This window comes from Peromyscus leucopus, chromosome 3 (genome assembly GCF_004664715.2).
Source record: "Peromyscus leucopus breed LL Stock chromosome 3, UCI_PerLeu_2.1, whole genome shotgun sequence".
NCBI classification, from domain to species: Eukaryota; Metazoa; Chordata; class Mammalia; order Rodentia; family Cricetidae; genus Peromyscus; species Peromyscus leucopus.
Genome location: NC_051065.1, coordinates 4,531,615 through 4,547,545, shown reverse-complemented (window position 1 = coordinate 4,547,545; position 15,931 = coordinate 4,531,615). Strand labels below are relative to the sequence as shown.

Below are 15,931 nucleotides of genomic sequence, written 5' to 3'. Positions count from 1 at the left end.
AAGGACAAACACACAGGAAGTAGGTCTCTTGGCTGAAGAGGATAGCTGCAGCAGTGAAGGGTAAGGCTCTTAGCTCTGACCTCTTGGCTTTCTTCTTTGCATTGGTTCTGTGTTTCATATTTAATAAGACGGTTGGTTATATCTACAGATACCGGTATAGGAGAGCTGTGTAGGGAAAGACAGCTGGGGACCTCAGTACTTCTCAACAAGTTTATAAATCATTCTTCACTCTCACTTTCTGGGGGTGCGCTAAACCAGTTCCTACACATGTTAGTGGTTATATATGTCAAACACATTGTTTCTCTAATTTTACAATGCCAGCCTAGGATTCTTTCCCCCTGAATGTCTATTTTAAATACTGTTCCTGTGACTGACTTCTACAATAATTTCCAGGTTTGTTTTCTCTTGTTATATTTTCTCTTCTCAGACTTCTCCTTTTGGATTTATGACTTCAGAAATAATACCCGCTGGCCATTATGTTCCATGTCTGTCAGGAAACTGAGGTATATATCCAAGGTATCATCTCACTTTTCTTTTCAACCTGCCTTCTTTCATAAGAAGTTTGTTGTTTAGTTTGTTCTATCTGTTCTTGAAATCTGTATCTAGAGCATTATTGGGCCTAAGCAACTTTTTATACACATAATTGATTATATGAAATGTCTCTTTTTCTTATCCCCCCAAATAGTGGAATTAAACTCAGGGACTTGCCTATACTAAGCAAGTGGTCTATCAATGAGTTGCCATGACCTAATGTGGTTGCTAGGAACTGAATCCAAGTCGTTTGGAAGATCAGCAAGCACTCTTAACCACTGAGCCATCTCTCTAGCTCATCCCCATTATTTTTGAGACAGTGTCTCACTAAGTTGCACAGGCTGACCTTGAAACTAAATAAAACCAGGGCAAGAATAGTATTAAGCTGTGTATCTTTCACTTTCAAATGATTCCTATTATTGGTGGCTAATCTTCCTGAACAAGTCGTGAATACAGAGATAACTAATGGCTTAAGAATGAATTTATTTTACCATGTTATAAAGGGACAAGTGAAAAGCACAAATAGCTGGGCGGTGGTGGCGCATGCCTTTAATCCCAGCACTCGGGAGGCAGAGGCAGGCGGATCTCTGTGAGCTAGAGGCCAGCCTGGGCTACCAAGTAAGTTCCAGGAAAGGCGCAAAGCTACACAGAGAAACCCTGTCTTGAAAAACCAAAAAAAAAAAAAAAAAAAAAAAAAAGGCACAAATAATTGCTAAAAGACTTGAGACTATTCTTTGATAAGAAAATTGAGAATGCCTCAGTCATGAAGGCGAGAATCTCCTTGCCTGGTAGTATAGAAAAAAGAAAGAAAAATCATTAGAGCTGGGATGGGAAAAAAAAAAAAACCTATGCAAGGACGAAAATGCAAAGGAAAAGCATGAGTTAGAGCAGATGGACATTCCAGCAGGAATGGCTAAGGTATGAAACTGTCTGGGAAGCAAACCACAGAATGAAGACTGGACCATACAGTGCAAGCAATGGGAACCTACTGGCAATTCTTGAGGGGTAGCAAGAAGATTTAACAAAAAATGTACTGGGAGATGAAGGATAGAGCATTGGAAAAACAGATACTTGGATCAAATACAAAACATACCTGAAGTGGCTTATCTGGTTTTCTAAAAGGGAAGAAAGTCTCTCTTTTATCTCCTCAAACCTTTCTTTTTCTTCCACTGAAACAGTTCCAATTCCATCAGGCCTGAGAGAGAGAAAGAGAGAGAGAGAGAGAGAGAGAGAGAGAGAGAGAGAGAGAGAGAGAGAGAGAGAGAGAGAGAGAGAGAGAATGAATCAGAATATCAGCAATTTGTATTAATAGATTATTTACCTTGAAAGATTTTAGACACACAAATGTATCCCTAAATCATTCAAATAATCAGGAAAGGCACATTAGCCTTAGCTGTGTTTATACTGGAAATTTAATCGAAGTATTTGAAGCCATTTGCTTTATATTTTTGACCTAGAATGAATGGAATGGGTTTATTCTTTTAGACAGCCTTCAAGGTGAATGATGACAATGAATCGTTTCCAGACACACAGAGAACAACAACTAGTCCTTGAAAATGGCAGGGAAAATGTTCTCCTGTGGAATTAAACATCTGACCAATTAAATGACTATCCCCTGAATGGAATGACTATAAAAACAGACTGAATGCAAATGGAAATATCTTAACTGCTTCTCTTCCAAATAAAAATAAACAAAACATGAAGCCAGAAATATTTAAATTTTTAAAGAAGGAGAAAGTTTGGATAAATATGTGAGCATGTAATCAGTAGATAAAATCTATTTAACAAATAACATGAAATTCTCAAAAAAACTATCAATTTAAATCTCTGCTTGTATAAGAGCCATGTAAAATTTGAGAACATAAAGTTAAACTGTCCACGTTAATACAGAGGGGAAAACACATTGATCTTATATTTACTTTAAACCTTATGTACTTTAAGAACATCTTTGGCACTTGGTAATGGGCAACAGGCATTATTCTCGTTAGCTTATTTTTAACTGATTATATTTTCCCAAAGATGTACACTCATTATTCCAAAGTATTAATATTAATGCTTGTGTATAAAATAGGTAGAAACAAGATTATTAAATGCAAAGAGAAATAGTTAGAATTACTTTGCAAACAAGGTTTTAATTTAATGTTTCCCATTTGTGTGTGTGTGTGTGTGTGTGTGTGTGTGTGTGTGTGTGTGTATGCTCATGAATATATATTTCACGCTTGTTAACTAGTCAATTAGGACAAAAGCAATTAACTTGAAAGTTATACCTTAACCTTGTTGACATAATGATCTTCTAGTCACATCTAAGCATCATTTAAGTATGAGGACTTTGTCCTTATAGACAATAAATAATTTGTTACTTCAGAAATTTGCATGCTGTTGGGATTTAGTTTTGGAAAACATTTCTTGCAATTATAATTAATTTCTAAACAAAGAAATATTTAATTTTATATTTATAATAACACACCAGATACATTTGTCATACAGCAATGCATTTTCAACGTTAACTATGGAAAGACTAATGAGAAAGTACTGGTACTGGTTTTTCATGTACTTTTATGAGGGAGAAAATGGCAATGTGTAAGTTATCCATTTAATGTAGGCATTTTGCATTAACTAAATCATAGATTTTTTTCACATACTGTTTCAAAATCATCTTTTACTAGGCAAATGTGAACACAAAGTCCAGACAATTTTATTAGTAAACATTTGTGATAATGATCACAACATATCACCTGACTTAAGTGTTTTTTGTTTGTTTGTTTTAAGACAGGGTTGCATATATCCCAGGCTAGCCTCAAATGACCCATACAGCAAAAAATGACTTTGAATTCCTTCCTGATCTACCTCCCAAATGCTGGAGCACAGGCATGCACTACTGTGATGGTTATGGGGCTCTCTGATTTGAACCCAGAGCTTTGTGTATGTCAGGTAAATACTCTATCAGCTGAGTTATATACCCCCAGTACCTCCTGACAGTTTTATGTAAAGCATTAACCTCAGAATTTGGGCATTCAGATACAACTAGCCTTAAATTATGTTGTTACACAGACAGCAGTAAGAATCCATTTCAGTTAGTTACAACGGGTGATTTCACAGCAAGCCACGAACATTTGGTAAAAGATCAAGGCATTTCCTGTTCTGATGATTAGCATGGTCCCCTGACAGATGCTATATCGTCTTAAGGTTTGAGTGACTATTCTTGTTTCAACTGCCTGACGAGTTCATGATCTGCAATGGCAGAGCACTGCCTACCTGGCAGTTCAGAATAAGATTTCCGGCAATGAACAATGAGAAAGATGAGTCAGAGGAGGCTTTGCATCAAGCATTCACCAAAGTGATAAATACTGCCAGGCGCATTGAAACACTGTCAGTTTGACAAGTTTATTAATAACAAGTATCAGTCAAACAGGTAAAATATACTGGATGATTTGAACTTGGCTTTATCCATACTCCTCCCCCCCTTTTTTTTAAAGTGCACTTCATAAGCAAACTACTGAATATTAGGAATATGCAGTAGCTTTCTAATCTATTTATCAGGTTTGAATGAGAACTTGACTGTGACCAAGCTTTGGGGCAATAGCTTAAGGGGGTTCAATAACAAAGGCAAGTGATTCTTATGTCATCAACAGTGTTCTACTCACTGCTGTTGTCAAAAGAAACACTGCAATTATTAACTGCAGAATTCAAACTATGCACCAGGCATTGGGTAGGTGGTCTTCTGCTTGAAGAATAACAAAATGTTCCTAACAGTCTTATCTGTAGTTTCCAAGAGAGAAGGATGATGAGGTCCAGGGAGGTGAGGTGACTTCTCCAAAAATGGAGGGAGCAGAAGACTGGAATTGAAGGTGGGTGCTTTTTCTTTTCTTTTCTTTTCTTTTCTTAAAAGACAATGAAGAACAGAAGATAAAATCCTATTCGTCCTTGGGAGTTGTATATGAGAAGCAATGATGCAGGAACCATTTTAAACATTCTTATCTATACCAGATATTTCCTACATTACTTATGTAAGGTGGAAAACCTAAAACCTGGAAGTTTAAAAACAATGCCTCTTACCTCCTTAGTAATTTAATGACAGAAGTCCTAAAATCTTGCTTTTATACACCCTAAATGATATATTCACAGAAGCCCTGAGAGAAATCTTAAACCAGTTACAGTTAGAATAATATACATTTCATTTATTTAATTTCTTGCTTTCTTTTATGAATATGAATGTTTTACCTAGATGTATGTCTGTGCTCTACATGCGTACTCAGTGCCCACAAAAGCCAGAAGAGGGCATCAGATGCCCTGGGTTGGAGATATAGACAGTTGTGAGCTGCCATGTGGGTACTGGGATTCAAACCTGGGTCTTCTTGAAGAACAGTCAGTGCTTTTATCCACTGAGCCAACTTCAAGTAACCCTAATAGATAATTTCTTAAGATAAAAATTGTAGATTTATTAGAACTCAACCATCCCCTCACTGTTTTCCTCATGGCTTTCATGAGGCTAGCCATGACCAGCTCTGCTTGGCCATTGTGTGCCAGTGCCAGCCCTCTTGGTCTTGCTTCTCCAGCCCTCTTTGTCAAGTACGAGCAACATATTACTGTGAGTGTCTTCAAACATGTAACCAGTCACATTTCTTCTTGGCTCAAGACACTGTAAATGATGACACTGTGTACAAGCCAACGCCTGTATATTGATCTGCAACATGATCATTGTTGCCCTCCCTCACTGGTCTGTCCAACACTCCAGCCTCTTAACTAGTCTCACCATCCTCCATGACGAGTCACCTTCCCATCTTCATACCCACTTGTTCCTCCTTTCCGTACCTTATCGAAAACCCTTGTGCATAAGGCCAGCTGGTATTAAGAAATAATTACTAATTAGTTATATATTCTTTGCCTCTTTCTTGCTGTACGTCTGGTATCTACCATGCTGGCTGAGATGGTGCTGATGTTCCATGTAAACATAGTAATGAAACAAAGGAGTACCCCTTAGAAAGTGAGAACAGCTGTCTGAGGTAGACAGCACATAAACAGTGCTGCCCATCTAAAGACAGGTGCATGCTTATCGTTCCTTAGTATTAGCAGAATTTGAGTTCCTTGGAATGTATGTGTCACAGAGCAGTGTAAAGGACAGGAAGTTTTGTAAAAGGTAAACAGGAGCATTTTGAGGCATCTAGCTGCCCATATGAGACATGAAGCAGGAACCTGGTTTTGGCTCTGTTTAGAATTGGTTATTAAACATTCTTAGGTTTAAGGTGGAAACTCGAGCTGTTGGGTGCCATTTGTTGCTGGAGAGCTTCTCTCCAGGTTCCCCAAGCCCCGCAGTCCCACAATCCACTTATAAAATAATCACTCAGACACTTATAATACTTATAAACTCTATGGCCGTGGCAGGCTTCTTGCTAACTGTTCTTTTATCTTAAATTAACCCATTTTTATAAATCTATACCTTGCCACGTGGCTGGTGGCTTACCGGTGTCTTTACATGCTGCTTGTCCTGGCGGTGGCTGCAGTGTCTCTCCCCCTTCTTCCTGTTTCCCCAATTCTCCTCTCTCTTTGTTCCGCCTATACTTCCTGTCTGGTCACTGGCCATCAGTGTTTTATTTATATAGAGCGATATCCACAGCACTCCTGACCTGTTTGAGTTCCTTCCTGACTTCCTTCAGTGATGAACAGCAATGCTGAAGTGTAAGCCAAGTCAACCCTTTCCTCCCCAACCTGCTTTTCAGCTGTGGTATTTTGTCATAGTAATAGAAGCCCTTACTAAGACAAGCACTGTATAGTAATTTTGATAGTTTGTGGAGACCCATAGAGGCTTCCTAGCAAGACCTTACTCAAGGTTCATAGAATCTGAGCTTGCTTTATGCAGAATGACTACATAATGGGATGATTTGGCCAGGGGCCTGTTTACCAGGTGTTTGGAAGGGTATACACTTGGCTGTACAATGTGCTTTGATCTTGCAAGGGGAAGGTCTTTTGCCTCAACCCTTGGCATATTATAAAAAGTCCTTTTCAATAAAGGATGAGGCTGGTGGGTACTGATCCAGGCCTTCCCACAGCTATCCTGAGTTTCTGTCTTTCTCCTTGTTGCTATCTTTCTATCTATCATTTCCTCATTCCTCTCTCTTCCACCCAAGAACCCTTTGAAAGTTGGGAGCTGGACTCAGATATGGCACCAAATAGGGACTTGGGCACAGAGGATAAAGAGAAGGAACATCGTGGACTAAGGGGGGCATGTCCAATAATTAAGTGAGGTGGTGATCTTCTATTCTTCAGGAGTAAATCTGAAAATATAAAGCGGAGTAGTTAAAATTGTTAGGCTGCAGCAAGTATCTCTCTCTGTTTCTGTCTCTCTCTTAAAGTAAGTCATAAAAGTTTTGGTGAAATTTGAGAAAGACAGGCTTTAGGCATAGGGATATGGTGAAGGTTTAACTCAGAGTAGAGCAGGTTTTCCCCAGCGCAGGACCTGGGATGCAGAAAGCAGCATATGAGACGGAGCAGCTACTTCGGACTTGGTGGTTTTTGGACCCCAGCCACTGGAGCAGGTCTGTCAGCATGTAACTGGAGGGCGAGTACACAGGGCACTGTGGCCAGAGAACAGTGCTCATGGGGGGCACACCAGGAGGGTCAGGGAGCATGTGCCTCTGAGTTTGAGTGTGTTCTTTGGACACCAGGGTCCCTGTGGAGGTGGGGCAGCATCTCCCCAGTATGGTGATATTTTATTTGTGCTGAAATGTGATTTTATTTGTATGTTAATAAATAAAGTTGCCTGGAGATCAGAGGTCATAACCATAAACACAAAAGTCAGGCAGTGGTAGTACATGCCTTTAATCCAATCACTTGGCAGGCAGGGTCTCTGTGTGTTCAAGGACACACTAGGGAACAGCCAAGCGTGGTGATACATGCCTTTAATCCTAGTACCAACCATAGAGACCTGGAGGTCTGTATAGACAGGCAGTGGCAAGAAAGTCATGTGGTTGGGTTTAGAGTCAATGAGAAGGCAGAACAGAAAGGCAATAAAAAGACAGGACACAGAAAGAAGGTCTTTCTCTCAGGGAAAGGATGGCAACGAGTGGTAAGATAAGGTGGTCTTAGTTCTTGGCTACTGCTCTTATCTCTGGGCTTTTAACTCTTCATTTGGCTCTGTGTTTTTCATTTAATAAGACCATTTAGAATTACATCTACACCCCAGGGCAGACCACAGTGGAGGTAGTGTAACAGACCCAGGAGAAAATGCTGATAGAACGCTTGAGTGGAACATGCCTGGGACATGCAGAGTGTAGCAGAGGTTTTGAAATCCTCCCTGCAATGAAAAGAGCAGGGACTGAGTCCCTAGCAGCAGCTGCAGTGGCAGCTTGGGAACTACTAAGTGAGGCAAAGTCACACTCCAGGCTGAACAGCTGAGACTCGCAGTGGAACTCAGGCCAGCCCAAGCTCCCAGCAGCAGAGTAAGGTGGAGCCCATGCAGCTAGCCTGAGGTTGACATTTGGCTGTACAAGCCAGGCAGTGCAGAGAGGCTTCCAGGACCTGGGGTCCTGAGCACTGGGCCACCAACAGAGCGAGTAATGAGACCCAAGGTAGCAGCAGCTCATAGTGGATGGGAGGTACCTGGAACCCCTGTGGCACAGGGCAGTTGAGAACCCTTGGGCCTCAGGACTGGGATTGTAAAAGCCTGGACAGAGCCAGGAGCCCAAAGACACGCAGTTTCTGTTTGCTGGCTGGGAACAAATGCATGACTCCTTTAAGTGACTATTATCTGGTTCATGTTGGCTACATGGAAAACTTTTTCAAAGAAGTCTGCACCAGCCAGCTATTGTGGTGTATACAGCTTTCACCTTGCAGCAGATTTCATAGGGGAAGCCTGCTGACTTCAAAGTGAGGTTTCAGAGATGTTTGTTTGAACTGGGTTGTTGCATGGAACTGCAACAAGCTTTTGGTTGTGGGTTTCTTCATATTTCAACTTTAAGATTAGCATCAGAAAGCTTTCAGTGAAACTGTAAGACTGGTATCAGAACTGACTTTTTGAACTTTCCAGACTTAAGAAATGGGATGGACAGGAGAGGTTCAATTGCAATGGGACAATTTTGATTTCACCTATGCATATATGCTTTGTTAACTGTAGTGACTTACAAACTATTTGTGTGCAAATGGAACTGTTTGTGTAGAAATAGAGAAGTTTGTTTTTTCTACTCAGGCTCAAGATGCAGCTTAACAAATTATAAAGAAAAGGGGGGAGTTAATATTCCTTAGTCTTTTTAAATTTTTTTAAAAAATATTTTCTTGTCCCTTGAGTGAACTGATGTTAACTTGTGATAATGTACCCTATGTTTTGTTAGCAAAAAGTGTAAACAGTTCTATGAAGAGATTGCATTTGGATGTTTGCTAAAGTTTATTAAGTATAAATAGTTCTATTAATAGTTTGCTTTTGGATGTAAGTTTGTAAGAATTGTAATTATGTATAGTAATGTTTATGCTAGAGTTAAGTTATGCTAGAATTAAGATGTTAACCTGTTAATGGTGATGCTAAGGAGTCCTTAGATTTCATGCAGTTGCATCAGGAATTTACTGATTTATTTGATGCATCAGGAATTTATTGATTTAAAAAGGGCTTGGTGCAGTAAAGAATGCTGTAGTCATCATCGACCTATTTAAAAAGGCCATTCTATCTTGGTCATCCTCTACTCCTTTACTAATAGGTATAGCAGCCATAAGGAGCTATGATTATTCCAGTTATTTGCAAACTTAGTGGAAAGCTGATTCAGAGCTGCATAGAGTTAAGCTCTGAAACCTCACTTGAGAACTTTATATTATTAAGAAGGGAGAACTGTGGAGACCCACAGAGGCTTCCTAGTGAGACCTTACTTGAGGCTAGAGAATCTAAGATCGCTTTACCCAGCAGGGCTGCATAATGGGATGATTTGGCCAGGGGCCTAAGTGCCAGGCATTTGGAAGGGTCTACATTTGGCCATATAGTGTGCTTTGATCTTCCAAGGTGGAGGTCTTTTGCCTCTCCCCTTGGCATATTACAAAAAGCCCCTTTGAATAAACCCCCTTGGCATATTACAAAAAGCCCCTTTGAATAAACCCCCAGGGCCCTCCTGAAGCTATCCTGTATCTCTGTCTTTCTCCTTTTTGCTCTTTTTATCCATCATTTCCTCATTCCTCTCTCCTCCACCCAAGAATCCTTCAAAAGGTGGTAGCTGGACTCCCACAATAATTCTATGAACTAAGGTATTTTTAACTTGCAGTATTAGTTAACATGGCAGATTGAGGTTGTTGTGGGACACTATTCTTGAGGAGTCATAAACAGATGTCTATTCACCTGAGATACAGAACTAACAACAGACTAAAGTAAGGATACCACTGACATCCAACTCGGTGAACCAGTGAGTTTTATGGAGTTACTTACAGTAGCAGAAATGACTCAAAGATAGCCAAAGGCACCAAAAGGCTACCTCAGCATGGGCGACAGCTCACAAAAGCTGGGAATGTAGACCACACTGCACAACTTACATGCAGCTCACCATGTTGGAGACTCCTTCAATCAGATCAGATGGTCTGAACCTCTTCCAGGCAACTCGGCTTATTTGTCACTTCCAGGCTGCTTGGCTGGTCTGTTTCTCCCCGGTAGCTCAGCTGTTCTGAGCCTCTTCTAAGCAGCTGAGCTTGTCTGAGAGCATCTCTCATCAGTCCTTTTTGCTTATATAGACTTGAGGTATAACAGATGTACACTATCTGGTCAGTTTTAGGGACTTTCAGAAGCTTTTGAGTTGTTGATTCCCTGAGCTTAGTGAGTTTCTCTGCAGGATAGAATGTTTTTACCTCCCTTTAGAACATCCTCAGTCTCTTTTCTTTTCTTAATAATTTATTTTTATTTTATGTGTATTGGTGTTTTGCCTAAGTGTATGTCTGTGTGAGGGTCCCCTGGAACTGGAGTTACAGACAGTTGTGAGCTGCCATGTGGGTGCTGAGAATTGAACCTGGGTCTTCTAGAAGAGCAGTCAGCTCTTAACGGCTGAGCCATCTCTCCAGCCTCCAGAACATCTTCAGTCTCAACAAGCTCCCCTCAAAGATGGAGGTTTGTCTCCAAGGAAACTGCCTCACAACAGTTATTAAAAGTGGAATATATATATATATATATATATATATATATATATATATAATGTATATTTTGGCTTGATTAATTTAAAAATTTATTTTTCAGCAGTAAATGTAAAAGACAGGTGAGGAAATTGACTTGAAAAACATAACACAGGAAAGAGGGATAAACAATATTATTTATCCAGCTTTCTATGATCTAGTGGCTCCCAGAACAGGGAAAACAGGTTAGAAATTAAGTCCCTACAAAGGAAAAGGTTAAATAACCTCTAATTTAAAAAAAAGTCAGAGACAATGGGGCAAAAACAGGTTTTAGCATTTACTGCTTGGGAAGAAAAGAAAGTTAAGCATCTACTTAAATACTAACACATGGACAAGAGGCATAGTTTCACTTTCTGTGCTTGAAGAATTTAAGGTTCATATATTCTAGACTCCTTTTTCAATAGTCTAACTAAAAATCTCCAGAGGTTCATGATACTAATGAAAAATAATTTCAGCATATTTAAGAACCATTTGTTGTGTATAATTTTTAGAACAGATGATTTGTTGTCCACATTTTCCAAAACATATTGTAAGGGACAAAGGGACAATGATCTCTGGAGATGCTCTAGGATCACAGGATGAACAGTCCCATGCACCCTCTAAACAACACAAATCGTGCTGTCCTCTCTGAAATTCACATTAAAATTATTAAATATCTGAGATGTCTGCTAGCAACCGAATCCATTGAAATTTAAGCAGGACTTCTAAAAATTACTTAACTAAGAATTTCTGTTGTAAAATATTAAAGATGTGTTACATTTGTTTATGCTGTGGAATATTTGTTTAATGATGCAAAGATGTGTTGTATTCTTTATGTTGCATTTGTTTAACTCTCTGAATCTTTGTTACGTTGCCTGTCTAAAACACCTGACTGGTCTAATAAAGAGCTGAATGGCCAATAACAAGGCAAGAGAAAGGAATAAGTGGGGCTGGCAGGCAAAGAGAATAAATAGGAGGAGAAATCTGAGAGGAGAATATTAAGGAGCGAGAAAAGGATGAGAGGAGGATGCCAAGGGCCAGCCACCCAGCTACACAGCAAGACATGGAATAAGAAAGAAAGACAGATATACAGAAATAGAGAAAGGTAAAAGCCCAGTGGCAAAAGATAGATGGGATAATATAAGTTAAGAAAAGTGGGCTAGAAATAAGCCAAGCTAAGGATAGGCATTCATAAGAACGAGTAAGCCTCTGTGTGATTATTGGGAAGCTGGGTGGTGGGCCCCCAAAGAGCAAAGAGCAAAAAGGGCAAAAGAGTAAAAAAACAAAGTGCAGGTTTCCCCTATTTTCTCCTTAAAAAACACCACCCACCCTCCATGAACTCATGTTCTCTTACTGAGAACTACTGTATCTTTCATGGCAATTTTCTTACTTTTACCAGCTGGACAGCTTCTAGACACTTAAGGGATAAGTGAGCCCCAAATCTCTAGGCATGTATGGGGACAGAGTGCTCTGGAAGTATGTATTGAAAGAATAGGCCAAAAGTGACACTGTTAAGAAAATGGAGGGATTGTATTAATGATGTGGATTTCTTTCAAACACCCTCTACTGATTGTGTAAGGCTGTTTGTCTTGGTTTTTGGTGAACTGGAAGGGAGGGACTGGGAAGAGAGGAGTGAAGGAAAATTGTGTCCAGGATAGAAAATAAATTTATTTATTTATTTATTTATTAAAAAGAGCTTATTTGCAGGCCATGAGAAGGCACATGCTACAGTTTAGGGTGCTTTGAGTTTCTTACAGTCTTCTTGTCACCTTCCTTCTTCTCTGAGGAATGTATGACATCTTAGTTTCCCCTAGAGAGAGTGAGAAGGGGAGAGACACCTAGAGGGTGGTATTTCTGAATTGTCAATTCTGCCTGCAGCACAGCAGGTGAAGCCACTTTGCACTTCGTGTATTTCCCACCAATCTCCATTTGTGAACGGAATGGAAAGGAGAGGAAGTCACAGTGCGAGAACAGAAATGGCTGGAGACAATGAAAGGAACACAATAATCGCCTCTTCTTTGTTTCCTAACCTGTATCACTTCCTATGGTTTCAATCAGAATGATCTAACATTTGGATGAGTGAATGTTACAGACACAGTGTTGTTTCCTCTTCTCAAGTTGTAAATACATGGAAGAAGTTAATTATATCCATACCATCTTGTTGAGAGAAACATATTCTATGAAAAAAATTGGAAAAGATGAAATTTTGAAATGATATTCTCTTACTCTTTTTTAAAACTATTTTTTATTTTTGAAATTAAAACACAATCACATTATTTACAACTTCCCATTCTTCCCTCCAACCCTTTTCATATGCCACTCCAACTCTTACGTATTTATTTATTTTTTATAGAGATATCCTCTCTTAAAATCCTTTCTTTGCACTTTGTGGCACATTCTGATTTCTTGGAGATTTTGAACATAAGTAGATACTTCTATAGTGAAAGCAGAAATTTGAATTTTATAGTAATTCAAACTAAGATCATTGCTGTACACAACTCTAGAACTCAAGAGAAACAAAATGCCAAAAGAAATTTAAATTAAAAACAGAATTAAGATCTCTATATAGAGTTCTTTGGTATCTATCTATAATCTATCTTCATCTATCTAGTATCTATCTGTCTATATCTTTCAATCATTGTTTCCCTCATATTTAATATTATATTTAAATGTGTTTTAAACAAAGGACTTTATAGACAACTAGAGACAAGGAATTCAGAAAAATAACAAAGAATAAAAATTTCTTATAAAATGCCAACCAGAAACAACTGGAAGTACCACCTTGTAAATACCATTCTAGTTTTCTTCCTATAACTCTATAGATATGTCATTCAATTTCATTATTTTAATGAGCTTTGTAGACATTTCACATATCACTTAAATATTCTAATATAACTTTTCCATTGGAAGACTATTTTATCAGCTAGCATATCTATATAATTTTCTTCTAGTACTAATTTGGAAGTTTTTCCTCTAATTTACCTATTATAAATCATACTTTAATAACTAGTTTTGTGCTGTGTGTTCTTAAATCATATGTATTTTTTTCCTTGGGAAAAGTCTCTGGAGTATACTAATAAGTTAAACATATGACATACTTGAGTATTTGATACATTGTAATGTTGCTCTCTTTCTTTCTTTTTTTTTTTTTTTTAAATTGAGACAGGGTTTCTCTGTGTGTATTCTTGGCTGTCCTGGAACTCTCTCTGTAATCAGGCTGGCCTCAGACTCATAGAAATCCACCTGTCTCTGCCTCCCTATGGCTGAGATTAAAGGTGTGCACCACCACTGCCCAGCATAAAGTTGCTTTTCTACAGAAAGTACTTGCCTTGCAAACTGACCCATCATATTTGAAATCATCAATTTTCATTAACAGTGGTCTTTTTTTGTTTTGTTGTATTTTGAGACAGGGTTTCTCTGTAGCTTTGGAGTCTGTCCTGGAACTCACTCTGTAAACCAGGCTGTCCTCAAACTCACAGAGATCTGCCTGTCTCTGCCTTCTGAGTGCTGGGATTAAAGGCGTGTGCTACCACTGCCAAGATTAACAATGGTCTTTATCATTTGTTATAATTATTTTTAATTTTATATGTAAAAGCCACATCCTTTTCAATATAAAATTCTACACTTAAAATGACAGCCACCTTGCTATGTAGTTTGGGTCATTTTATGGACCATAAAGTCACTACGCTGAATCAATTAAAGCATTAAACTATTAATTCTATCAGTGTTGCTACAAAGCAAAATTGGTTTGGGCCATGCCACACTGTCCAAACACAGTCCATGAGTGAAGCTGTGTGAGATTTCTGAGACCTTGTGAGAAAACTCCCAAGTAAATAAGACAAGGTTCCTCCACAACATGGGTTGTCCCTAGAATGTACCTTCCTACCCCTCCCAGGTGTACTGGATAGGAGTAGGTTTGCTTCAGATTATACATCATCTTACCTTTGTTATTCAAAAATGTCTCCATGCATGGTTTGTCCTCCTGACTGCATAAATTCATGTGAACTTTGCTCATTTGACCTGGTTTAACCCCCAGAATACACACAAAACATAAATTGTCTGATGTTCTGAATAAAGGGTATTGCATGAGACTTTTAGTCTGCCTCATTTTTAGGCCCCACTCTCTCAGGTTAACACTGCCTACTAGAGCCATAACACCACACTCAATCATTTATATACTGTCCATCAGTGCTTCTGCACAATAGTACCAGAATGTTTCCCTCAGATAATTAAAAAATACAGCCCTCTCATTTTTTCCTCCTTTTCCCACTTCTCTCCTCCTGCACCAAATTTGTCAACTCATTAATTCTAAGGCACACTGAATATATTAAACAGAACACACTAGGGATAAAAAGTAGATAGATATATGTGACTTGACTCATGCTAAATGAAATTATCTGACAAAAGAACCTCAAGGAAGGAAGGATTTCTTTTGGCTTATAGTTACCAGGGATACAGTCCACTGTAGAAGGGAAGTCATGAAGGCAAAAGCAGAAAGTGGTTGGTCACACTGCACCTATAGTCAGGAAGCAGAGAATGTTTGTCCCTCGCTCAGCTCAAGTTCTCCTTTTTATTCAGTACAGGACCCCAGCCCATGGAATGGTAACCACTCACATTTAGAATAGGTCTTCCTACCTCAATTAACCTAACTGAAATAATAGCCCATTGACATGTACAGATTTTCTTCCTTGGGGCTTCTAAATACCATGAAGTTGCCAATCAAGACTAACCATCATACTGTCTGATATTAGAGATATATTAACAGAAGATAAAATGCTTACTACATGGGTAATGGGTAAATTAGAGTTTCAGAGGAGAATAGACTACAGAAGAGAAAATACTTAAAAATATAACAGAACTCTAGAACTGATGAAAAAACCTGACTCTTCATATCTCAATTAGGATAAATCAAAAGAAATGTATAGTTATCTAAAACCAGCACAGATAGAATAGAAGTCCACATGGAAGCCATTGAGGATGAATGAAAAGAAATACACATACATGTTGATATATTATAATGGACCTATGTATTCTCCCACACTCACTCTTAAAAGCACAGGCAGAGAAGAGAATGTCAATTAGATTCCAAAAGCAATTAAAGTAGTTAGAAAAAGTTATAATGTCTTCAAGTTCTGAGAGAAAATGATCATCAGTATATCACTATACATAGAGCAAAACTTTCCTTAAAGGGCAGAGTGAAACAAAAGTGTTTCCAGATGAAAATATTCATTAACTATGGGGGATACCTTACAGGAAATTCCAAAGAATTATATTTTAGGGAACAGTCAAATAG

The 15,931-nt window shown here is 38.7% G+C and overlaps 1 protein-coding gene across 14 annotated transcripts in view; it reads right to left on the bottom strand.

Moving 5' to 3' along the window:
• Window positions 1–15,931, bottom strand: part of Cadps2 (calcium dependent secretion activator 2) — a 552,385-nt gene that overhangs the window by 130,907 nt on the left and 405,547 nt on the right. For all 14 annotated transcript variants that reach the window (XM_037203488.1, XM_037203487.1, XM_037203485.1 and 11 more), the window contains exon 14: window positions 1,625–1,726. In XM_037203488.1, the coding sequence (XP_037059383.1) occupies window positions 1,625–1,726 (102 nt within the window). The remainder of the gene's footprint in view (window positions 1–1,624; window positions 1,727–15,931) is intronic.